General features: G+C 35.6%; 5 protein-coding genes across 5 annotated transcripts; 3 read left to right on the top strand and 2 right to left on the bottom strand.

Moving 5' to 3' along the window:
• Window positions 1-435: 435 nt before the first annotated feature.
• MONOS_7386 (uncharacterized protein) lies at window positions 436-9,847 on the top strand (the record flags this gene model as incomplete). Its single annotated transcript, XM_067877705.1, has 2 exons — window positions 436-817; window positions 1,067-9,847. The coding sequence occupies 2 exons, from the start codon at window positions 436-438 to the stop codon at window positions 9,238-9,240; spliced, it is 8,556 nt and encodes a 2,851-aa protein (XP_067721342.1). The 3' UTR covers window positions 9,241-9,847.
• Window positions 9,848-11,691: 1,844 nt separating this feature from the next.
• On the bottom strand, window positions 11,692-12,823 carry MONOS_7385 (uncharacterized protein; the record flags this gene model as incomplete). The annotated part of the gene is made up of 3 exons (XM_067877704.1): window positions 11,692-11,812; window positions 11,904-12,649; window positions 12,743-12,823. The coding sequence occupies 3 exons, from the start codon at window positions 12,821-12,823 to the stop codon at window positions 11,692-11,694; spliced, it is 948 nt and encodes a 315-aa protein (XP_067721341.1).
• A 2,192-nt stretch (window positions 12,824-15,015) lies between these two features.
• Window positions 15,016-20,352, top strand: MONOS_7384 (uncharacterized protein; the record flags this gene model as incomplete). The annotated part of the gene is made up of 2 exons (XM_067877703.1): window positions 15,016-15,078; window positions 15,271-20,352. 2 exons carry the CDS (start codon window positions 15,016-15,018, stop codon window positions 20,350-20,352), a joined length of 5,145 nt encoding a protein of 1,714 aa, XP_067721340.1.
• A 3,933-nt stretch (window positions 20,353-24,285) lies between these two features.
• On the top strand, window positions 24,286-25,242 carry MONOS_18113 (putative replication-associated protein; the record flags this gene model as incomplete). Its single annotated transcript, XM_067871100.1, has 1 exon — window positions 24,286-25,242. One exon carries the CDS (start codon window positions 24,286-24,288, stop codon window positions 25,240-25,242), a length of 957 nt encoding a protein of 318 aa, XP_067721339.1.
• A 90-nt stretch (window positions 25,243-25,332) lies between these two features.
• Window positions 25,333-27,042, bottom strand: MONOS_18112 (uncharacterized protein; the record flags this gene model as incomplete). The annotated part of the gene is made up of 3 exons (XM_067871099.1): window positions 25,333-26,292; window positions 26,372-26,495; window positions 26,759-27,042. The coding sequence occupies 3 exons, from the start codon at window positions 27,040-27,042 to the stop codon at window positions 25,333-25,335; spliced, it is 1,368 nt and encodes a 455-aa protein (XP_067721338.1).
• Between the last annotated feature and the right edge of the window lie 84 nt (window positions 27,043-27,126).

Here is a 27,126-nt window from a genome sequence, read left to right as displayed (position 1 = left end):
CCATCACAAGACTTTGTCTGCGATCTTTGCGAATTTTATGACTGCTCGCATTCAACGCCTTCTTTGTCATTGTTTCATGTTTCTCGAGCAAAGCAAAACATAACAGGAAAAAATGCAATTGTTGATTCTACGATTTTTGAAGGATGTACAGGAACTAACGGAGGAGGTATTTATTTTAATGGAGCAATTTTAGGATTAAATTATAATCTAAGTGTCATAAATTGTACTTTTGAGAATTGCTCAGCAAATTATGGAGGAGGGATATACATTAATGAAGTTGGATACGGAACCATAAAAAACAATGTTTTTTATGATTGCAAGGCAACATATAATCTTGGGCCAGATTTTTATGTTTATGATTTCGATTGGACAACAAAAGATGTAGATATATCATTTTCATCAAGTTTTACATATAATGATGGAAATAGAGTGCATATGGATGGAGCAAATTATTCAAAGCTTATTAAAATGGATCCGTATCAGATTGTTGCATCCACTGGAAGTGCTACAGTTAATTGTGGATTAAGTGCAAGCACAGCATGCAAATCAGTCAACACTGCCATTAGCAATCGGAGACCAAACTATTTAAAGAGAATCAAACTTCTTAACGGAACTTATAATGAGATAGATACTTGGACAATTAATGCGGCAAGAGGGAAAGTGGACGCGTTCGGAGAAAGTCAAACAAAAGTTATTTTTAATTTGAATAGTTACATCGGAACGATGATTTCTATTTCTGGAGCTGTTAATGCAACGATTTCTACATTTACAATAAATGTGAACAAAAATTCTTTTCGTATTATATATGGTTCTTCTGGTAATTTCAACCTTTCTGTTTCTGACATTACGATTTCAACACCAAGCAGCTGGACTGACGAATTTTCTTCTAGCTTGTTTTATTTTTCGAGCGGAGCCATTTCCTTCAACAGAGTTGCAACAAAGAACATTAAATTGCAATACAATTCATTATTTCAAATGACAAATGGGGTGACGAAAGCAACGTTTTCATTTTGTAATTTTTCAAATATAACTTCATCAAAAAATTATTCCACTATTTTCATCTCAGCAAAGTATCCAAAGTCTCTTGCATTTAATAGCTGTGCAATATCTTCAGTTTCAAGCCTTAATTCGATTGGTACGAATGGTGGCGCAATATGCTTGAACACTGATGATTCTCAAATTAGCTTTTCTAACACCACGTTTACGAGTTGCTGTGTCAGTCAAAGCAGTGGAAGAGGAGGAGCATTGTACTTTTCAACAAACGGATCACTGTCTAAATTTACGATAAGCAGATGCCAGTTCTCATTAAATCAAGCGCTTTTTGGACGAGATGTATTTATATTCGTTCCTTCATTGCCAAACGCAAATCTTGATTCTTATTATTCTGTTGCAGCAATTTCGACGTATGTTCCGAATAGAACAAATGCATGGTATGGAAGAGACAATGCAACGTTTCAGGGAGATTTCGACTTGATGCCGTTCATCTTTGGATACTCATCGTCGATAATTCACGCTTCAAATGCGTCGCGAGGCGATGGAAAGTATTGCGGGTCAACAGTCGCCCATTGCAAGTCGATTACGCAGGCTGTTCAACGCTTTAATGGATCTTCACATACAATCAAAGCGAATGGTTCAGTAGAAGTGTCTATGTCAGGAACTGATGTATCAAATGTTGTTGTTGAAAGAAATGAATCAACAGTGAATGCTTCAGTTACGATTGACAGAATTGCAGGAACCGCGAATTCTGCACTTATATCATCAGGTGCCTTTCAATCTCGAAACATTGTTTATTCAATTGGCTCAGTTCCTCAAGGAAGTTCAGTTCAGAGTTTGCTGAGTGGAACAAATGGAATCCAAACATTTTCAAATTGTATTTTTGTTGGAAGTGCTTCGAATACTTTAACAATCGCAATCGTTTCAATAAGCGGAGGCAGCCTTGTTCTTGAAAGCTCATCATTTAATGCTTCCAGCGAATTAAGTTGCTCTTGTTCATTGTTCTCCCTTCAAAATGGGATTTTCAAATTTTCTGAGAGCCGATTTGCTAACTTGAAGTTCACCTCTTCCAAAGCAGGTCTTATTTCACAATTAGGGAGTGGATCATCTTCGCAGCAAATTGAATTGTCCAATTGTGGATTTGAACGAATTTCATCAACCAAAGAGACAAGTTCATGCGTTGTTATTTCTTCTTCGACTTGCATCGGCTCCTTCAATGCTACATCATGCAATTTTTCTTCGTCACCTTGCACAGCATCAATCAATGGAGGAGCCATTTCCTTTGCAGTTGGGGCGAGTAAAAAATTTGAGATTAGCCAATGCAAAATATCATCTAATACTGCTAGTGAATTGACTGGAAAAGGAGGAGGCGTATTTTTGCTATTGAAAGATATTAGCAGCGATTATAAAATTACTGAATGCAGTTTTGAGTCAAACAAAGCGAAATATGGCCGAGACATATACATTCAAGCACCAAATCTTAATTCTTGTGTGACATTTGAAAAATTTGGGAATCTTCTTACTCCAACAACTGATATTGAAAACATAATGTATGGATGCAATACTTCTTCTATTGACCAGCATGTCGATCTAATTTTGCTGATGACAACGATTCGAGAGATTGTCAATGTGAAGAATAGTGGCTCTGAGCATGGGGAAGACTGGTTCAGATGCGGAAATGAAAGCGAGCCTTGCTTAACATTTGAATATGGAATGGATAAGATTCTTGATACAACTTCTGAAAACAAAGGAATATCTATTGTTTCGAAAGCTGTTATAAACAAGCCAATTGATTTATCATCGATGACTATTTTGTCATCTTCAAGTTCGACTCCTTCAATACTTTCATTTGACTTTGCAAGTACAACTTTTGATGCAGCAATAATAAACCACGACATTCTCACATTTAACAAAATCAAAGTGTATTTTCCGTCTGTGCGAAACGTGCTAAAAGCACTAATTTCAACAGACAGTTCGCTAATTGTAAATGATTCGAATTTTGATAGTGAGCAGTTAAATTCTTCTGTTTATTTGAATGCCATTGAAGTGAAAGCCGGAACAGTGATGCTTAATAATTGCTCTATTGGCGAGCGCAGTTTCTGTTTGGAAAGTTCATTCATCAAATACACTGGCTCATCGACAATTACTCTTAACCACACTTCCATTAGCACAATTACATTTTCAACAACTTTCTTCTCAGAGACAACAGGAGGACACAGCACTTTGTCACTGATGAATACTTCATTCAGCAGATGCTCTGCTTCTCCGCAGGAAACGATGAGTCCAATTATTTCTACACAACTCGAAGGAGCAGTTAACATTTACGAATGCAATTTCAGCAATGTTGGCAATGCAGAATGCAAAGAAGGCGGAGTTATCAATATTTGGTTGAAAGACACAGGAAAAATTAGTATTTCTGGCTGCCAAGTTGGAGAGTGTTTCTGTAACGAGGCAACAGGAAAAGGAGGTTTTCTCTATTTGAGCAAGCAACAAAGCGAAGGTCAGTATAACTTAAGCGTTGAGTCAAAATACTCAAACAATAAAGCCCACATTGGAAAAAATCTCTTCTTTAATTTTGATTCGTTGAACGAGTCTGTGTCTGCTGATAAGCTGTTCTTACCAGTTAATGATCCAGCTGTCGAAGGAGGAAAAGCATACATCGGCAAAGACACAATTTTTAATTCTGTGAATTTGATTGTGTTTTTGGTTCAGTTTGTATCGGATAAAGTTCACGTGTCTAACACTGGCTATGATGTCCTTCGATGTGGCTCAGCAGACTTTCCATGCCATTCAATTTGGAAAAGCATGAAAAATGCGAAGAACGACAGCACCAGCAAGGAGATAATTTTTGACACATTGGTTGAAGTCGAATCGTACTACGAATTTCAGAATTTGACACTTTCAGCTGCTTCGCCTTCACAAGACACAGGAATGACCATCTGCTCAGATCTGTCTTCAGGTGACAAAGACACACCGATTGGCATTATAGGGAATACCAATTTTATCAACATTTCATTTTCGTTGCCATCTGAATTTGTTGGACATCAATTATCAGTCATCAAATGTGCTGCTTCAGAGGGAGTGTTACAGCTCTCTTCGTGCAATTTTGCTAAGCAAAGCAATTTCCTAACTCCGATTAGTTATTCTCTTGTATCTGCCACCAATGGAAAATTGTTGTTTCATGGCTGCACAGTTGAAAACCTGCTATTTTCATCATCACCTTTCATGATATTGCAATCGGTCACTGCAACCTTTGAGCAAAGCCACTTTTTATCTGTGACGCTTCAAACAGCATCGCTCTTGAACGCCGCTGAAGTTGGTGCTCAATCAGAACAATCCAACAATGCTGCAACATCTGAATTTGCTTTCAAGAACTGTTCATTCGATAGAATTGTTGCGAAAGAAAGCACTTCTAAATCTGTTATCATAGCAGATCCACTGTCTTCTTCTCTTTCGTTAATTAATTGCTCATCCACAAGTTTAACAGCGTTAGAAAGCAACGAAGGTGGAGGAATGAAAATTAAGTTCAAAGCAGGCGGATCGTTGAGTGTCAAAGGAGATTCAAGCAATGAACCTGGTATTGTTTCTTCGTGCAGTTGTTCACCTGCGACTGGAAAAGGAGGATTTTGCTTCATCGACTCTTTCGGGGCAAATGCCAATTTTGTTTTTTCAAATATTGCATTTTCGGATAATGTCGCTTCAATGGGGAAGAATGTGTTTTTCACATGCACTGATCTTAGCTCTTCTGTAAAGCTTGAGCAATTTTTGATTAATCTCAATGAGTGGATAACAGACACAAATGCATTTTCTGGAATGGACACAGTGTATTTCACTGCAAAGGCAGTTGACCTTCTTGCTTTTATTGTCGATTATAACTCAGAAAGAATTGTTGTGTCTTCCAGTTACGGTGCAGATGTGAAGGGATGTGGAAAGGAAACTCTTCCTTGCTCTTCATTTTCTGAAGGATTGCAACACATAACAAGTACTTCAGAGCCTGACCAGCCTGTAACACAGCTTCTAATTGAGAATTCAGCAAATGTTGACAGCTGTTTTGACGTATCTGAACGCGAAATTGGATCACTGCAAAATACTCCTGCAGAGCTTTCTATTGCAGCCTCGATATCTTCGTTATCTTCTCCTGTTGGATCGGAAGATTGTGTATTCTTTAACAATAAGACACTGAAACTTACGTTACTAACATTATACATCCCAACTGAATTCACAACTTCTCAATCAGTTCTGATTTTGTCATCAAGCGGAAACCTGTTCATGAAGAACTGCGCTATGATGCTAAACCACGATACGAATAATGCAATTACTTATTGCCTTATTGAAGTTCGTTCAGGAGCGTTTGAAATTAAAGATTTTTCTTTGAAAGAGTTAAAGTTTGATTTCAAGCCAATACAATTCGGCGCAACAGATATTGACGGAAAAATGGATAATTGCCTGTTTGAAGGACTGACTTTAGAATATCCATTATTTTCGATACCAGAAACTCATGCTTCCTTTTCTGGGAGAGAGCGTAGCGCTCACTCATCTTTCTCTATACTTCCAAATGGCGATTGCATTCTGGAGCTCATTTCGTGTCGCATGAATGAGATAACAAAAGATAATGGAGGAAGCTGCCTTTTGAGCTGTGAAGCAATCAACAATATCAAATACAAAATGAATGGATGCATTTTGAACGGTTGCGAAAGCAAAACTTCTGCCAGAGGAGGAAGCATGCTCTTTACGTTGGGGCCTGGAAACAGCGACACAATTATGTTTGATATCAATGGAACATCACTGGGGAAGTGCATAGCATCGACAGCAAGTGGAAAAGGCGGAGGAGTCTATTTGGATTGTGGAAGCATTCCCGCTTCAGGCAGAAATGAACATTTATCGAATGACAATCCACTCGGATTCCGATTTAAGAATGCGCGCTTCAGCTTTAACGATGCGAAATCAGGGAGAGATGTATTTATTTTGTGCGTGAACATTGAATCTCAAGTATCTGAAGATCAATTTTTGATTGACTTTGACGAAACAGTATTTGATTCAAGGAATGCGATATTTGGAAGGGAAAAAAGCATGGCTGCTTCTGAAAGAGATCGCGACTTGATTGATGAGATTAGATTCTTCAGAGGGGAGCAAGTGCTCGTTTCGTCAAATGGAGAAAACGGAAAGAGGTGCGGAAACTTTACAGGCCCATGCAGAACGATAAATGAAGTGGTGCGGCATATTTTGGAAGGCAGACTCCCAACCATCTTTGTTGATGCACAGGCAAGCATCGAAGGAGAAGCAGATTTGATTGGAATAAGCTTGACGCCGCTGGATGAGTCGTGCACAGTTTTGATGAACAGCTCGATTGAGAAAAGTGCTGAAAGAAATTTTGCAATTACAACAAAAGAAAATGTGCAGGTAGACAACGTTGCTTTTGACTTTGGCGGTTCATTAAAGATTACCCACCCGTCTTTGATTGGTATATTGGAAGGCAAACTTAGAATGAATATATGCAACTTCGTTTGTAGAGAAATCGGAGCACAGATTGAAGGAAGCTTGATTACTGTTGTCGGAGGAGTGTTGAAAATAACTGAATCCACATTTAGCGAGTTTTCAGTTGTTAATCATATTATCAGTTGTGAAAGAGGCACAACTACAAATATGGACAGAGTACATTTTGTAGGATTACGTGGAAATTGCTTGATTTCCTGTGTTGGAAATACGCTGGCTGCAAGTCAGCTAACCGTGAGCTCTTCGAGAGCTAAAAAAGCAGTTGCCTCTTGTACTGGAAATGCATCTATTAGTTTGCTTCAAGCAGAATTAAAGGATGTTGATATCGAAGAAGGAAGTGCAATACATTTTGAGGATGGAGAGACACCGATAACAGATAACAGCGAAACAGAGATCGAAAAAGCATTTTCAGCCTCACTTTGCGCCTTCACAAATGTTAGCTGCGGTGGAAGCGAAGGAAGAGTAATATCTTGTCTGACAGAAAAGTCTGTTCAGTTTATAAATAACACCCAAAGTCTTTGCTCTTGCCTGGCTGCAAAAGGGAAACAGATACGTGTGCTTAATAGCAAAAACATTGCGATTGATGCGTGTGTTTTTGATGGATTGGAAAAGATTAGCGGAAATGCAACAAACAGCGATGCTACAGAAGAAATATGCAAATGGAATGGATCACTTGTTGATGTTACAAACTGCCAAGTAACAATAAAAGAGACTTCTATTGCCAATTCTTCTGATGGTGGAATTACTGTTTTCGGAGGCGTTTTGACAGTAGAAAAAGGCGAATTTATGAACAATAACAAGTCAATTCCTGCTTATAAATCAGCACGCCGGAACATCATTTGCTCTGGAGATGGGACACTGAATATTGTAAGTCTGAAAGGAGGCGATGGATTTAAAGATGATTCTTCTCTTTGGGTCTTGCCAGACAAATGCTCATTGGAAGGTATCGCTGCTGAAAGATCATCCCCATTTTTCATTCCTTCATTGGAGTCTGTCAAAGTTGATGATTTAGGCGCAGAAACAAAGCTTACTCTGAATGGCATTCTTTTAATGCCCTGCAATCTCTTCGTAAGACTTATTTATAAGACCAACGAAGAATATGTATATGAAAAGCGTGAGATCGACAGCAATGGATGGATATCTGAAAACGAGGCAATATCGACAATTAAATCAACAGATATTTCTTCAGCAGCTAAACAGACAGAATTATCAGTCGCGCTTTTATTTGGAAATCCCGATTTGCCATCTTCAACTTCGTCAAAGGTGATAAAGAACATTACGAAAGAGGAAATAAAAGAGCGAATTGTGGAAAGCACCACGACGCCATCTTGGATAATAGTTGCGTTGGTCGTTGTTGGGTCACTGCTGATTGTGACTATCTTATTTATCATTGTTGTTGTTGTCAGATGGCGAAAGGCAAAACGCTACACAAATGAACTTAAAGTATTTGTGAGCGATACGATGAAGAAAGATCCAAAAGAAATTGAAATGGTTGCATATGGACTTGGAACAGGGGAGGGGCTGAGCATAAGGAGCGAAGGAGAATCTGGATTTGGAAAGCAGCGGAATCAGGCAAAGAAGCTAGCAACATCTGAGTCTCAGCAATGCTTGCTTGCAGAAGTAGGTTCAACCCAAGAAATCCTTCTTAACGAAACAGATGAAATTCCCGATTGGGCAATAGCGAAAGTGGAAGAGGAGACTGAAGAGGATGAAGAAAGTTCAAAATCTGAAAAGGATTCAAGTTGCAGAGCCACGCTTTCAGCGGAATTTGGAGACAAAACGAGCACAACAAGGTTAATGGACGTAGAGTCGATGATGCCCACTACGTCTTCCATGTCGAATCTGGTGGATGGGGTGGCATGCGAATCTCCTCATGAAAAGATGATTGTGGATCTGAGAGACTCGCTGTTCATGCTTCTTCACGGGAAGAATGAAAAGAAGGAGATGGCGATAGGCACAATGGAACAGAGAGAAATGACAGCTGCGCAGATTCTGTTTTGGGTGGCAAATGGTGCTCTGCACTCTTTCGAGCGGAATAGCGAATATTCTCCTTGTTTGGACTCTCTTTCTCCTCATGTTGTTCTATTCTCGGAGCAAATGGTGGTTGTGATTGCGCTTAACTCTGGCTTTTCTTCCGAAGACAGCGACGATTCATCTTCTATGGAATCAGCTTCAGAATATTCAAGTTCTGTATCAGAATATGATGGTGACAGACGGTCTGGAAAACGAAGCAAACGGAGAAAAATGCATTCCAGTACATTTAAAGATGAGACAATTGTCAATGAAAGTTTGCGATGGAAAGCTCCAGAGCTCCAATGGATTGAGAAGAGAGATGCGACTAATAAAAGTGTATCCTTCACAATTGGATTGATGCTTTGGGAATGCCTAACGCTTCAGATCCCGTTTGCTAAGTACGATGCCGAAACAGCAGGAGCAAAGATAAAGAATGGTGAAAGAGTGGACTATGGTTTGCTTTCTTCATCTTCGTTCGAGGATATCGTGAAATCTTGCCTCTCGTCAAATACAGAAGAACGACTTTCACTTACAAACTTGAAGCGCGAATTTATCCAACACTTCCCAGCCGGCGCTGCTCAATTGACTTATTCTGATGCAATTGATATTGAAGAAGTATCAAATTACGTGAGAGATGGCGAAAATGCGACAAGAACGAGCAATACCGAAATTGAAGAAGAAGAAGAAGAAGACTCACAAGATAACACTATCGAGACCCCGAACGATTCTTCTTCAATTTGAAATACATCTGTCTCAAATTTTCAATAATTTCTGTGTGAAGTACAGTTATTGACTTTCCACTTAACGAAATCAAAAAACATAAGAGGGCGGAGGGTCTTGCACTTCATTTGTTCAATGATTTTTTTGCATTTTTCGTTATTCATTTTTTTTCTTTTATTTTTGCAACCATACGATAACTTTGTTTGACTTATAATTACTTTATATATGGAAAGGTGAAAAGGGCGCGACAAATGAATTCGTAACTCACTTCTTATTTTTGTATGTTCTTTTAATATTTTATTTTTATTATCATTTGTATAAAAATCCAGTTATGTTTTATTTGCCGCAACTCATTAAATAACGTGAGTGCTGTCTTTTTCAATTCTTTCGGCTTTTATTTTATATTTCTATTCAATCTTTTACTATAATCAAACACAACAACGTGGTTATTTTTGAAATTATCGGTCATTTGAGTTTTATTGGATGATAAATTTATATTTTTATTTTTATTTTTAATATTTTTAACTTTTATTTATTTTTGGTATTGTATTGATTAGGTAAGTGTTTAATATCTCACTTCAAATTTCAAAAAATAAATGAATTTAATTCCCTTCGATATAACGAAGTATATTTTAATGCATATTAAATTAATTTTTAACAATAATATTCAAAATGAATTTGAAATTACTCTATAAAAGCAATGTAAATGAATCTGATTTCTTGAAACAGTCATGCTATTTTGATAAAATGCAAACAAAAAGTCAAATCAAATTTCAACATGGGAAAAAATTTATCACTTCAGGCATTTTCACTGAAAAATAATGCACTTTTTATTGACTTTTTCAGAACACAAAACACCACAAAAATGGGTTCTTTTTTTGACATTCGTGAAATGTTGGAAAACTTTATGTTTTGATTTCAACGATGTCTGTTTTCGGATATGAAAATCAAATTTATTTTAAAATCTGAGAAAGCGAAATATAGTCATGAGCGAAGCAATTTATCAATACCTTGTGCAAAAAAAAAAAAAAGCTTGAAAGTCCATTCCCCCCCCCCCCCCCCCCCTTATTTCAAAAGAATAAGAAGTGAGAAGAAATGTCCAGAGATTCCGTTCATTGTTAAGAAAAGAAAAATTGAACGATTTGAAAATTCAAATAAAAGAAATTGAGAAATGATTCAAATATTCACATATATTTTTCTGTTCCATTTTTTTTTTTAAGATTTGGAGAATTTCTTTTTTCGATTGCTAATACAGTTATCGCATAAAATTCCTGACAAGATCGATTTCACAATAACTGCATGAGGAATAATTTTGACAATTTTCCTCAAAATACATCTCATCAATACAAACTCACGTAACTTACAAGACTTTCAGGACAGCTTCATTAGTGCTCAAAAAAATATATATATCGAAATCTCGGAGAAATAGTATTTTGAGATTCTCCGAGATTTAAAAAATAATTTTCTAAGAGCACAAATGAAGCTGTCCTGAAAGTCTTGTATGTCATGTGAGTTTGAATTGATGAGATATATTTTGAGGAAAATTGTCAGAATTATTCATCATGCAGTTATTGTGAAATCGATCTTGTCAGGAATTTTATGATATGCCCGGTGTTTTATACGATAACTGAATGTTGGCAAAAGATTATAATAAAAAAAAATGATCATGTTCAATAATATTATTGAAAATAAAAAAGCAGAACATCAAACAGTGTTTCCCTGTTTTGCAATCTTTAAAAAAATACTGATTTTTGGAAGATTGGTTCAAATTTTCAAATCCAAAAAATGATCTGAAATTGTAAAATAAGTTTGTTTTCTGATCCTAAAAAAAAGAAAAAAAATCACAAAGTTTGAAAGTCCAAGACTTGCTTTTGAAGCTTCAAAGCCTTCAAAAAAGTATTCGGAGAAACACATTATTTTGAGCTTATACAGAAAATTAGAATATTTTAAAAAGATGTTGAATTAAAATATATTCTCTTGAACTTGAATTATTTTTGCACCTGCGATAATTGTTATTTGGCTCGAAAAATTTTCTAAGACTGAGAAAAATCTTTTTAGGATTTTTTTTCCACGTATGTTTGAGAAACTTGTGAATTTGTTTTCAAAACTTGATTTGAAAAAAAAAATATCGTGCCTGATTTTTTTCAATGTCCTGTATTTTTATCACAATCTTTATCGAATATTAAACCTCAAAATGCTGAAACTTATAAACTTCTAATCCCATTGAGAAATATTAATTATAAATCTTTGCTTGAATAAAATATAAAAGAAAAGAAAAACAAAAAAGAACAACAAAAAAGAAAAACAAAAAACTTCTCATTTAAAATCACATGCAAGGGTTTGTCTTTTCTCTCATTATTCTTCACATTTCAAAGAATAAAGTTTAATAACAAATTTACTATCAAAGCAATAACATGCATCACAAACAACAAAACAAAATTTCAATAAATCAATAAAAACATTAAATCTCAATTAAAATAAATTAATTGTAAGTCCGTCTTCAGCCACTATCAGTTCAGCAGAACTGTTGAGAGCACTTCGTGCTTCTTGAGCGAGCATTTCAATTCCCCCTTCGCTAAATTGAGTTGTTCTTCTAATGATTAAAAACAGGTGGAAAATTTATTCAACGATAATTAAAATGAAAAGAGGAGAAAATATATTTCAAAAAAAAAATAAATGCAAACGGAAAATGTGTAATAATCAGCCTTTTTGCTTTTATTTCATTTGCCCTCTGAGCAGCAATGACGGACGAAGAATGCCCCATTCTTTCTGGAACCTTCAGCTTTGTAACTGAATGTGTTGCTTCGTGAAGCAGCGTGTCAACCGGAGTGCACATTCGGACGATCCTTTCCCAGTCTCCTCTATCACCAGCAAACAGCGGTGGTTGATAACCATATTCAGCAGTTGGTGCTGGAGAAGGCGGAAGGCAGAGCATGCTATCAGGAATCTTCAATGAGGAAAGACATTCTGGATATACAATCTGACTAATTTGTGGCCTGATCTTGTGCGGATGCTCTTCGTCTCGTTTAATGTTGTGTATGCTGCATTTCACCTCAGCAGAAGATGAACTAACAGGCATTGATGAACTCGGAGTTGCAGAAGATGAAGCGCAAGCTCCATCAGCACAAGAAATTGTTTGCAAAAGAGATGAAGAAGAAAGTTTATCTCCAATTGGTTTGTATGAACCAGCCTCTCTACCAAATCCTACGCCATTATCTCCACAAATCAGTAATCTGTGATATTTCCCCTCCATTGTTGAATGAACTAATGGATTTTCGCAAAGACTCAACGGTAAGTCCAATATATATCCAAATGAGCGAATTTCGTGTGATAATGGAAAAGCTACAACTGGAAATGAATATTCTTGAATGTGCTCAAGCGGAGCAATAGCAGCAACTCTAGGCGATAAAACTGTTTGCTCATCTCCCGGCTATGATACACCCAATTAACAAACAAAATCAATATCAAAATCGAAATCGAAAAAAAAAAAATATTTTTTAACATTGAAATTTGAAGTTCATACAAGCTCAATGATGTTGAGATGGAATCCAACATAGCCATGCGTAAGACGGAATACCGTGTCAATAAGTTCGTATATCCCCATCGGGCCAACAATATCTAAGGATTTTATCTTTGTGTCCTTGTGGAGCAACAAAAGAAGCGAAAAAAGCCCTATAACGTGATCATTATGGAGATGCGTAATGTAAATAGCTTTTATGTTATTAACATTGATTTGAGATTGCTTTTGAAGAGAAAGAGCGCATCCTTCTCCACAATCAAAAATCCAAATGCTTTCATCAGGAAACTTCAGCGCGTACGATGAAGGATTTCGCTTTTCTGAAGGAAGCGGCGCTCTGTTTAAATAGAAACATCAATAATACAGAATATATGATTGCAAAACCCAGTTCCAAGACAAATTAACTTCATTAAATTTAATTACGGGTGAATAAAAGAAATGGGATGATATTTTTTGCTAAATGAATTTTGTTCCGTCCTGAATATTCGAACCTATTTCTCATTTTTTTAATTTTTCTGTATTTTCTTGACATGGAAATGAAAGACTTATAATGATAAAGCAGGAGAAAAATTTTGTAACAAAACACAGTTTTTTTCAAAAATTCAAAAATATTTTCCAAAATAACAACACTGTCTTTTTCATTGAAAATGAAAACAAAAACTCCTTTATAAAATATTAGTTCTTGTTTTTTCCAAATAATAATTGAAATGTTATTTGCTTTTGTCAAAGTTGAAAAGAATGAAAAAAATTAAATAACAAATAATTTTATGTTTCAAGAATTGAATAGAGCTGTAAAAGTGTAATTTTTTAAACGCAGCTCTTATATTTAATTCCAACGCATTCCAACTACTTCTTCTCGTCCACTTTTTACAGTTTCATTTTCTCCAACAAACAATTTCAATTAATCAATCACATTCACAAGAGGCAAAAAGCGACTCGGATAAATTCTTGCTGCATTAACCTGGACTATCAAGCAGGACATTAAAAGCAGATGATCATATGTCTATCTTTGATGATTAACTCCAGCTGCGCAAGGATTTGCAGCTTGGTCACATATACCAAAACGAGAGAACCCAGATAGTTTTTTGCAACTTTGATCATAACGAGGAAAACCATAGTTGCACTAAGTCAAGTTTTCCTTTGATGCAAAGAACAGAGTTGTCGGATAAGCTGTTCTAGCGAAAAAAAGCAATGTCGTTACAACGTGAAATGACCAGCTATCTGCCTTTCCTATCGATTGTTTGGCTTTTTTTCTTTTTTTCTTTCTTCATTCATCTTCATTCAATTTGTTCATCGCAAACTGTCTTTCCTGTCATTTTTACTCTTCTTCTCTCATTCATTCATCTTAATATTACCTGCATCATTTCCATCCAATTCATTTATCACTCACAGTCTTTAAAAAATCATCCTGCTCGAATTCGATATTCATTCCATATAAGGAGATTTCCCGCTTTTATTCATTTTCAATGATTTTCGTCTTCTGTTCTCAAAACCACACAAAATCATTTTATACATAATCAATCAAAAGTTGAAAAAAAATGAGAAATATTGAACAAACCTTCAAAATTAAACAGTCTTCTAGGCATCCTTTATCGTGATATGTTTTCAAAAAGTTCAACAAAAACATATTTATCAAAGTTGCAGTCTGCTATTAGTTGTTCAATGTTATAAAGCAATGATAATATTTTGTATAAAATTGATGTTAAACAAATTCTCAAAGTCTTTCTTCAGAAGAAATCTTGTTCAATTTTTCAATTTGCAAGACGCAATTGGACAATTGCAATCGCGAGGATTTGCAAGATAAACTGTAAGATCAACATGTGAGATTCTTTCTTTTTTATCCAAAAATTTTCGCACAAATGATCATGAAAGATAAATTCACCACAAAAGACAAAACACTCATAAATGACATAATATGGAATTTCTTTTCTATCAAGCTACGAAACGTTAAAAATTTAAATCGAAGCTGATGAGAAATTTGAATCACCAACCAAGTGCACAAAAAAGTTTTTGTTAATTAAAATTATGGCAATAGGATCATCAGCGAAACGTTTTGATTGATTCATACGTCATTTTAAAGACAGATATTAAAAATGACGAATGAAGAGAGTATGTCGATGTGTTCAACCTCCAGTGGAGCGATGAGTGAATATTCTCAAGCGGAAGGTTTCAATAAACTGGAAACAGTTGTTTTTTCGTTATTTTTTCCTCTTTACGACCAACCGAAGCATCCGAGTAAAACTTGGGAAATCTTCATATGGGCAGTTACAGTGCTCCAAATGGTTACACTTAGTTTCTTTCGAATCGACACCTCTACGCAAGAAGTAAATAGAATTTCAAAGGTTTGCCAGTTTTTTCTTTTATTAATCGAATTAGCAATAAAAATTCATTTTCTGTGTTTTGTAAAATGCTGCACACACACACACACACACACACACACACACACACACACACACACACACACACACACACACACACACACACACACACACACACACACATAAATGGATTTTGCTTGACGTAAACTTCACCAGTACTTGTGCTATCTTGATGGATCATCCCTTGGATATCTTGCTGGGACATCAATTTCGTTTGTGTTAATGGGATGCGCTGCATATTTTGTATTGCTCGTTGTGTATTTGGTATCTGTAGCCATTTTTCAAGGAGCTATTTCTGGTTCTCAGCCATGGGTTATTTCACTTTTGCGTTGGATTGTGAATGTTACATACACGATCTTGTTTATTCCATTTACTTCAATATGCATTACAGCTTTTGATTGCTATGAATACGGAGGGCAAATGATTCGTCGGGAATCTGAAGGCACTTGCTTAAGCGGTTTTTTGTCGATTTTGGGATTTGATATATCAGTGGTTGTGCTGTGTTTTCAATTGATATCTTCATTTTTAATAAACAATATGATATACAACCACAATCCTAAGCACGGAGGGTTGTGGTCGTCTCCAAGCGGGCAGTGGCAAGCAGTGGACTCGTCTCTTGTGTTTGGTTGTGTGTTTGCGATGAGAACACTGATTGAATGGCCTTTCTGGCGTGGAGTTGTAACTGTTGGGACTTCTCTGGCGATGATAATATATTTTGTGTATATTCAGCCGATATACAAACTTAGCGGAAACCTTCTGATGGGTAGCAAATGGTGCTTATTTGGGTGCTTGAGGCTTATTGATGAAATTGTGTATGCAATTGAAGGAGCAACGCATAATTGGATTGTCACAATTGTGCTTCAAGCACTTGCGCTGATAGCTGGTATTGTTGTGTGTGTTGTACTGCTGCCTAAGATTGGTCGAAAGATGAGAGAGAAGAAGTATCTCTTAACAGCTTTTGGCAACCAGCTGTCAGACATTTGCACGAAAAATCCTTCATTGGCTCTGCCTCCTCTGAAGAAGCCAGAAAGAGTGGAGGCATCGCTTCGCTTTATTCAACAGAAAGAATACAATTCGATGATGCATTTGACATTTGCGGATTACGTGTACACACACGCACTGAAGACGAACATGAACAATTGCATGCTGTGCTTCCAGTATGCTTCATTTCTATCTGCGTATCGTAAAAACTACATTAAGGCTAATACTCTCATCCAAAAAGCACGAACGCTGTCTCCAAACTTGTTTTTGAACTTTGTTCTGTTCTGCAAGGCCAAAGAGAATGGAGGAAGAACAAACGGAGACAACAGGAACGGAACAGGCGATATGAATTCGTTTGCCTTTACGTCTCTTCTGGCAAAGGCAGAGAAGCATCACGAGCTTGCTGTGAGCGCAATGAAGGACTTTTTCGAGAATATGACAGTAATCCAGCCGGATTACAAGATGATTCCAGTTTTTCTGAATTCTATTGCAAAGAACGAAGGCGTTGCGCGAAAGAGTTATGAAGAGCTGATTGCATCACACGGACAAAATTCTGAGGTGCTGCGGAGATATGCACGTCTGCTGTTGGACATCTACAACGAAGAGGACGAGGCAGAGTTAATTCTGAATCGAGCAGATCTGATTGAAGAGGAATCAGTTGGATCCAGTGAATCAATGTCACACACACACACAATGGGACTTCATGAAGCTTCGTTTGGAACGGGCGAGGAATACGAAGCTGGCGATCAGAAAGGCGAAGAAAATGGAAATGGAAAAATGAGTGCAAGAGGCGATTACAAAGCAGAATTTGAAAATAATAACATTCGAACAGTTAGACGTGGTAACTTTGAAGTGACTGCTGGGAGTGTTTATGAGGGTACAAATGCCGATAAAGGAGCGGATGGCAAAGATGGAACAGATCCTTCTTCTTGTGATGCACTGCATTTAGATGGAGATCAAGAATCTCTTGCAAGAAGCGAGAAGCACTGGCAGCATTCCTCGAACGAAGTCAGAAGGCATCACATGTCGAATAAGAAGAAGAGGAGGAAGAAGAAGAAAGATGCAGCAATTGTCGATCTAATGATGGGCGGACGCGGTGCAAATGGGAATCGTGCAAGCAACATGATTTTGCTAAAAGCCACAGTTATATCTTTACATTTTATTGATATCATTGCACTTATAGTTGCATTAGTTGTTTATGTCGTTATGACGAACACATATCAGAACAATTTAGATATTCTTAGGAACGTGTGCGACTTATCGTACCACACTGCTCGCTCAGCAGCAATCGGGTACAACTTCTTTGTGTATGATCAAAGATACAACTTCTCCGATCCACCAAAGATGGATGATTGGCCATCAGGAATGATTCAAAAGAAAGATCTGATGAAGATGCTTGAGGATACCTCAGACAATTTGGCGACAATGCTTGGAGACATTCATCAATCGACATCAAATTTGGAGGTGTGGGAGACAGCTGATATCAGCACGTATTTTTTCATAATTACTACAAAGAACGAGACACAGGGTGGTGAAACAACGGAGGTGATCGACACCAAAACACAAATCCTCAGTTCGTCGTCGATGTTGGAGGTTCTTGCTACAATTTCACAGATTACGCATCATCTGCGTCTTTCAAATATATCTTCTCGCCCTCAAGACCCTGAATACATTCCAAACATACAATATTTGGTGTTCAATTGCCCCGTACCAATATTAGATGGAGCAAAAAGAGTTATTATTTACTACTTTGGGTTAATGAACACAGAATGCACTCAAATTATTACTGCCTTTTCTATCATAATTGCTGTTTGCCTTCCACCTCTAACCATTGCTCTGTTTGCACTCTTTATCATATTTACCAAAAAGACTGTTCGAAATCGGATGAGGGCTTATCAAACGTTGCTGGATGTTCCAAAGAACAAGATGCAAAGTGTCATTCGCAGACTTTTGAGAGACGAAGAGGAAGTGGACGATTTTGCAATTAACATTGCAACGAGCGATGATCAGGAAATGAAGCAGTACGAAGGAAACTGCGACAGCAAAGGAGAATTCTTGGAAGATCCAGGTGCATCGGCTTCTCACGAAGGAGCAGATGAAGGAGCCCATAACGATTTTTCAAAGAATAACGGGAATAATTCTATACAGACTTTTCATCTTAGCAGTTCGAGTCTTGCTGAAATCAACGTAAATTCAATGCCAACACAACAACTATCGATGAAATCGCAAGATGATATTTCGCCAATAAATACTAACGCGATAGAAAGTGCATATCAGGAGCTTGAAGCAGCAAAAAATTCTGAAGATTTCGGAATGGCAGAAACGAAAGCAATCACGAATTCAAGTTCATCACTGATATCGTTTCATCCTTTGATAGGAGGAAACTCGCTATCTGTGATTCAAATGAGCAAACCACTTATCGTTGATCATGACGATGATACTTCCAACTTTGCTCACTCACCTTTGATTTACCCTTCTCTCTACTCTGGGAATGGAAATCAATTGAATTTCGGACAACTTTCTACAAGCTCATTATCCATGCAACACTCAGCATCGGAATGTGAATCTGGATTTAATTTAAATTCGATGCATAGTACACCTCGTCTTTCGTCTCCAAATCTGTATATGTCGAACAAAGCATTGTTATTAAGTCAGAATGCGTTTCCACAGGTTGAAAAATCACCAATGACTCCTACAGCGAAAGATCACTCGATGAAAAGTGAGCAAAGCACATCAGATATTAATGGAACACCTGTACAGGCACAACAAAATGGAGTTATTGATGCAAAATACAATTTAGATGATGATGACAGCGAGGAATCAGAAAAAAACAAACTGATGGGATTGGTCAGAAATGCAGTTGAGGATGCAGCTTGGGAAGAGCAAATGGAGAAGGAAATAGAGAAGCACGAAGCCGCATACAAACAATTACCAAGTCCGATCACCACAAAAATCAAAGTTGCCATAATTCTGTCAGCAGCCCTTGGCGTTGTAACGACGGCTGCAACAATTACTCTGGTATGCGTCTATGTTACTAAATTCAAGCCAACTTCTGCCAACATCATCTTATCTGGAATGCGTGCTTCGATTCTGTTCCAGATCCAGTTTTTGCTCACATCCATTCTCCAGCCAATACCTATGCTTAAAACAGATCAAAGCATCTTTTTCCCGAGGTCATACAATCCGGTCATGTACAACTCTTCCCATTGCTCAGGCTCTCAAATCACTGCCCGAGACATGCTTGTTCCGATGTCAAATTACTTCGAAGCAGTTCATCTTGATGTTCAATTTGGAGACTCAGATTACACGCACGCAAACGATTACACGTACGATACAATTTCTGTTGAACGCATGTCAACTGAGTTTAATCACGAGACTTTGCTGCAAAAGGCAGATTGCTATCTTGCAGATTCTGAAGATTGTTCTCAGGCGGAATCAAATCGAATGTATGGAATAAGAGGAACCATTTATGGACTCAATTCCCTTTTGTCTAGAATGAGAATTAATCTGGAGAGAATTTCCAAGATGGATGTTTCAGAAATCACATTTCTCACTTCAGAAGCGCGATTTATTTTGAATGCTCTTCGAAATGATATTGTTGGAGGCATAAACAGAATGACAAATATGATTTTAGAATCTGGAAAGAAAGAAGTACAGGATTCAGTTGCTATTTTGATTATTGTTGTCGTGTGCTTATGCGTTCTGTTTCTTATTTCTATGTTTGGAAACGGGCTGATCTGGATTGGAGAAATCTCGTTTATTGAGAGCGTGTCTGGAAAGTTGCGTAAATTGCTCCCAATTGCAGAAGGTGAAAAAGAGATTGAAATGATGTCTTCGATGATCACAGGTCATGAATCATTTGACAAAGGAAGAGAAGCAGTTCTTGATACTGCCCAGCAACTTCTCACTTCAATTAACCAAAATGATGATTTTGAAACTGTGGTGTCAGCATTCTATCAGCTTTCATCAACAGCATTGGCAGTATTCAATGAGGAGGAAAGAGAAATGGTTGCGAAGAATTATGCTGGGATTGAAAAGCACAAAAGAGAGCATTTACTATTGAGACAAAGGCTAACACTGATTGGAGACCAGCTTCGCTCAAAGAACGATGCAGTGAAAGCAGTTGGGAAGAGGAAGCTTATTTCGTTATTTGACATGCACTTCACCGATGAAGACATCACCTTTGCAGACGCTGTTTTCAAGACGGGTTCAAATGAACAAAAAAATGGAGAAAACGATAACAACAATGATATGTAAAGGAGATATGTTCTGAGCATCTTTTTTTATTTATAAAGTCTTCTTCACTCATGACCCTTATTTTTATTTTATTTTATTTTATTTTTTCTGGCTGCAAGGAGTTGCATGACTATTTATTTTCAATTTTGAAAGTTAAAAAAATAATATTTTTTTTTTGAATAATTTGATTTGTCTTTTATTCGCTCATTATTCATTCAATTTTTTATATATCATTATATATCATATAAGGCCTCTACGCAAAACGCAAACATTTACGTTTTTGTGCATTTTTATAGATCTTTCCTTGTTTTGTTAATTTGAGTTTTAGTAATTGATAATTTTTAAATTTGTATATCATTATTTATAACTCCAATGTATTTTGTTCGCTATAAATTTTTAAAATTTTTATTTCATGTATTTCTTGGAAAAGGAATAAAGTTTATTAATCTGAACTAATTTTTTATTATGCTTGCTTTGAGAAATGAATGAAAATTTTTAAGAAGTTATACTTATTATCCTTTTAATGTTCTTTTGTTGTACAAAAGCATTTCAAACGAACCACATTTAATTAAAGTTATTTTCAAGAATTGTAAATCATTTTGCGTTTTATGTTCTATGCATATTCTTTTATGAAGTTAGCTTTCATTTTTTTTCAACTTATCATAAACTCAAGCCTCATTTGTTTTTGGTACTTTTGACTTTTAATATTCTTGAAATTTTTAAAGAATGTTGTCAGTTCACTTTTCAATGAGATAAAAAAGTCTCCAAATTATTTAATTTGTAAATATAACAACATTTTTATTGGAAAAAAGAAAAAAAAAAAATGAATTTAGTGTATTGACCTTGAGTGTTCATCTGATTGTCATTCGATAATTGGCTTTGAACCGAATAACTATCATATGCAACTTATTCAATTTTTCATTTTAATACATTGGCTGAACTTATTCTTTTATTTCTAACGTTTTGAATGTGACATTTACCATCGCAAAATACAAAGGTGCATTCTAACAATAAATGAGGTAATTATTTTTAAAGTTAATTGTTTTGGCAAACTAACAACCTCGAATCGAAGATTCATTGTTTTCTTTTAACTTTTTGTCATCTTTCACATCATCTTCTTCTCTTTCTCGTCTCCCTTCAATTTTCTGGTTTTCCAACATTGTCTCAGCAAATCTTGATATCAAATCATTTTCTTTCTTCATCAAGTTCGATCATATCATTTCAATAAATTGAAACAACTTATTGAATCAGGTATTTTGAAGTCATTTGAAAGTTAATTTTATCAAAAGACTTTGAAGCGAAGACAGATCTGAATTCTTTTCCATTCATATTACCAATTAATCTATTCATTTCTTCGATTTTCTGCTTTTGTTCATTTCTCTACAACATTTCGCTTCACAGAAAAATTCTGCAAAAGGCATTAAAAAAAAATTTTTTTTTGTTCAAAATTGTTCAATCCAAATTAATGAGCAAACTTAAAAACTTCTCCGTTTTGGTCATCATTTGCATTCATACTTCATACTTATCATTATTTGGCAAACTCATTCTGCTTGTTGCAAAAAATGTTCAAAAAGAGGGGTAAAGTACGACAAGCAACAAAATAAAACAGTAATAAAAATATAGTTTATTATATTGTTAAAGGTTTTGGAATGCAATACAAACTGTTTTGTTTTGGCTAAATAAAAAGAAGTGCAAAATAAATTGCTGTGAAATCACTGCATTTGATTGAATTAAATCAAAAATGGAAATATTTCATTTCTTTTTGATCAAACCAACAGTTTATTTGAAGTGGATTTATTTTTTCAAAATCCTTTTTCTCTTTATATATCATTCAATTGATTATGGAATCGAATAAATTGCAAATGAAGAAGTGGATCTTGACTGAAGAGAAAAGGGAAACAGCAAACTGCGTGAGTAGGAGATATTTTTTGTTTTTTAGGAAACAAAAGATTCTATCAGAAAATAAGAACGTTGGATCATCACCAGTTCTCCTTATTTTACGAACTACTATAATCATCTCAAGATGACTCTCCGGAATGCTTTTGAATAAGAAAATTTTCAATTCTTTTTTATTTACCAATAATAAAGTGAAACAATGAGCCTATCTCCATTTAGCATACGAAGAAAATATGATTCAAATGGAGCGTACAACATTTTAATTGCTTTAACAGTAAATTCTTCTTTTGATACGAAGAAGTGCATTATTTATTGAGCAACAATTAAAGCCAGATCCATCACAAATAATACTACGATTCGAAATGATGAATCAAATAATTACCGATGGTTGCTTTTTTTCTTTGGATGAGTGAAAAATTGTGTCCAGTAAAAACCATTTGATTCAGTTGAGGAGTACCAGGAAGAGGAATATATCAAGAATTCCAATTGTTTTTTGATGAAGGCAGGAAGCCATTAGCAAATATTTTCTTTTTGTTCAGAGCAAAACAAAGAAGCAATTCTAATGGAAGGAATTACACAAGAAATTGGCTGTTGCTTTTTTAATTTGATGAAAGGGACAAGTGCATTTTTCAATGTTCCGGAGATTCTTTCTCTTCTATTGGATTTCCTTGACGCATTCAAAGGAAACTTTTTTCAGTTTCAATGAACACATGCTGATATTATACGTATTGAGATGAAAAAAATATTAATTCACTCATTTTTTCAACTGCTTTACTTCATGTATCGAAGCATTTCCTTAAAAAAAAGCAATATTCCTTTTAGTGTCTGAATTTTGATGGAACATACGCTTTTTCATTGGATCTCAACATGATCCAACTTTCAAACACAACTGTCGTTTTTCCTTCTGATGTATTTTGCAATAATACAACAGATCATAATCGCGTCCACAAGACTTGCAAATTTTTGTTTTATTTATTCTGATGGATGCACAGAGTGGGTTATTTCATCAGCATAATCGGTTTCAAGTATATTTGCAGGGCTTTTGTAAATAATACGTATCTGGCTTCTTCTTCTTCCTCATTTTATCAGTCCTCGGTGAAAATTCTTGCGACATCCTTTGGCCTTCCTCAAATTGCAAATTTGTGTTTCTTTTCCAACAAAAGGAAAGAGTGATATCAGTTGATCGTTTTTTAGATTGTCGGCATTGCACAGTTTCAGAGTTTTTTATTAATGAGCTTTACGATGTATATATCATGAAATAGCTGCAAGGCTTTTGAAAAAGACGAATGAATAATCATACTCAGAATAAACGGGCTGAAATGAAAAGGAATCAAATGCAACAGAAAAAACATTAAAGTTATTCAATATTTGCGAATGAGTGAAAACTCGAAAATTTATATGAATTTCAAAAGTTTCTTTTTATTTAGCATTAAGGAAATGGAAACAATGCGTATCTTAAGAATTACTGAAAACATGGAAAAAGATGTGTATAAGATGAATATTAAATATTGTATATTTATCATGATGTTGAATAAGTCAAAAACATGGATATAAAAATGGTTTTCAACTCAAATAAGAAAATAATATCAAAGAAAATTTTTTCTATAAAATACTTAACAATTTGATCAATTGATAACAAATAAAAATTTTCAAACATTCAAAAATTTATTATGGAAAATGTTGATCATTAATAATATCAGATGCGCGTAATTATGGGATTCATTTTTTTTTTAATTACAGCTTCAATTTAAGTGCAAATCAAAAGCTTCGTAATAGTTCAAATCATTTGCGCATCTTTTCAAACAAAAAATAAAGGATCAAACTTTCTCTCTCTCTCTCTCTCTTTCTCAAAAAAAAAAAAAAAAAAAAAAAAAAAAAAAATTATCCAGAGCACAAATCGAAAGTCTGAACAATTACCAGGAAAATACTAATAAACAACTTTCATCTTTAAGAATATCCTAACTTTTTCCCATAATTTTTCGGGAACACGGAAGTTGCACGGAAGTTGCCAGTAATATTAAGGGCAACTTCCGTGTCACCCATAAAACAGAAAATATAATGCCGAGAATTCAACAAAAACAAAACAGACATAGATCATACTTCTTAACACTTAATAATTTCACACCGGAAGAGTACCAAGCGTTGCTGGATGTCCGCTGCAAGTATATGATAATAGGCAAGGAGAAAGCACCAAGCACAGGCACACCACATTTGCACGTGTTCATACAGCTAGAGAACCCTAGATCTTTCGATGCTATGAAAGCTCTGTGTCCAAGAGCAGATATTGAAGTTCCTAAAAAAGGAGCAAAAGCATGTATTGACTACATCAAAAAGGATGGGGATTTTGAGGAGTATGGAAGTTGCCCAATTCAGGGTAAAAGATCAGACCTAAAAATAGTAGCAGATAAAATAGCTGAAGGTAAATCTATAATGGAAATATCTGAAGAGCATCCTGATCAATTTATCCTACATTCAAAAGGTATCAAGGATTTATCCTATCTAAAAGTATGGACAAAACAAGGCATGAGAAAAGAACCACGCAAAGTATTTTGGGTTCACGGAAAAGCAAGAACAGGAAAAACCAGATTAGTTGAAACACGAGCTCAAGAAATGCAAACATTATTCGGTATGAGAATTTACCATTGGCCACAAACAGGTTCGTTCATAGATAACTACAGTGGAGAAGAGATAGCTATATTCGACGACTTTAGAGCAGATTGTGGTTTGCCATTCAATCTATGGCTAAAACTTTGTGATCCTTGGTACAACCCTACTGTACCTGTAAAGGGTGGTTCAACTGTTTTCATAGCTGACGTAGTATACTTCACAGACATCGTCGGACCAGAAAGCGAATGGCTAAACAAAATGAAATCCTTAAGAAATGAAGACGTCATGCAAATCAGAGAAAGAGTAACAATCATTGACATAGAATCAGAAGAAACACCATTACCTTCTAACTTCTTGGAGACACAAAACACGGAACCTAACAATGACGAAGAACAAGAAATAAATTAATACTTTTTAATTCATTTTTATTTTTTATATAGTCACTTCTGTACAGTTATAACATGCGTGTTAATTTAAAATGAAATGTTTATAAAAAATTTAATCATCATGCAAAATATTAAAAGATTTGTTATGAACAGGGGCGGAACTGGAGGCGCCGCTTTCACTGGCCAGATCTTTTCCCTCTCCGCCACTGTCCACATTTACATCAACTCCACCGATTCGAGGTTGATTGCTCTGAATTTTATCTGGGATACCAGAAACCTTAAATACATCCAACTGACCAGCAGTAAGAGGCATCCCAGACACATACTTCCATTGATTAAGTCTAATATATTTAACACTAACATTCAACTCCGAAGAACCAGAACCATTCCATAAATTATTAAACTTATCTTCAGGGCCATAACCACCTATAAGATATATCTGATAATGCCAATAATCTTGATCAAAAGTAGAGTTATATCTTGAATGAATATTAGGATAGAAATTACACTTAAACTCAGTTGTCCAATTAGTCTCATCACTGATTCTAAGCAATTTATCCTGATATAATTGAACTCCAAATTCTTTGCACCACCTACGTCTAAAACCGGTGACATAACCACTAGTCATAATAGCAGGATTTTTAAACATAGACCATAAACTAGTTTGTAACGAGTTCGTTATATCACTACCCCACTTTCTAAACACCAATACTCTAACATAAGCATGAGTAAAAGCAGAAGGCTGAAGAGATCCAGCTTGTATATTAATTATAAACTCCCACCGTTGCTTATACAAAATATAATCAACTTTAGGAGACTCTAACTGAGGAGGAACTTCACCAGTAACCCTAAATGAATATATACTATCAGAAGGATACTCTTCTACACTTTGATCACCTACATAAACAGCCATATTGTAAAGACTAAATTTAAATTCACCACCATGATATGACTGATAAATTGGAGGTCTATTCTTATATAGCCAGCCTAAATATTTTCTCTTTCTAATACGATACTTACGAGCTTTTATCCTTCTAATTCTATATCTACTACGCCTTCCTCTCCTATGAATCTTTTTTACCTGTTCCAGTTTGCTTAATCTGTTTCCAATTCTGCACTCTTCCCTGACCTATCATTTTAGATAAGCTAACCCTAGAACGATTTAATCTATCATTTCGATAGGCTGTACGAGCAGCATTAGCAACATAACCTAAAGCTGTTCTACCTAACCCTACAGCACCATGGAAAATCCTAGCCCTAGTCTGAGGAGTAGTCCTAGACATAAAAGTATTAAATAATTTTCTAGGTAAGCCTGTTGTTAATTGACCAGGTGTAAACTTCACAATAGACATAAAATACTGATGTGGAAAGAAGGAATTTCATGATCAAAATCAAGACATATAAAATAAAATTATGGTTAATAATAATTAATTTCTCTTAAAATATAAGGATTATTCCATGCACCATGAAATTCATAAAATATCTGATTATGATTCCTTAAATAATTATTAAAATGAGACTTCAAAAATTTATATAACAATTTTCTCCATGCGACTAATTGCCTATCTTTAGAACCTTGCTTACGTAATCCTCGAGGTCGTCTGCGATTCTTAAACACCATCCAATCATGCAGCTTAGCAAATTTCTCCCATGCTTTATCACTAACACGCTGCAATAAATCTAAGTATTCCATAGCATTCTTCATTTGTAAACCCCAAGCACGTGTCCAGCGAGGTGCCCAATTCTCACTAACATCTTCTTCAAATGCTTCCAAAGTGACAGGAACATCAATAAACCACATTTCATCGGTTAACACTTCCATAAATCGATCACACCCATAATTATTTCGGAAGCACGGAAGTTGCACGGAAGTTGCCAGTAATATTAAGGGCAACTTCCGTGTCAC

Source organism: Monocercomonoides exilis (assembly GCF_001643675.1).
Source record: "Monocercomonoides exilis strain PA203 chromosome Unknown scaffold47-789622, whole genome shotgun sequence".
Lineage (NCBI taxonomy): Eukaryota > Preaxostyla > Oxymonadida > Polymastigidae > Monocercomonoides > Monocercomonoides exilis.
Note: the sequence above shows the minus strand (reverse complement) of the source record. Positions and strands in the feature narration are given on the sequence as shown.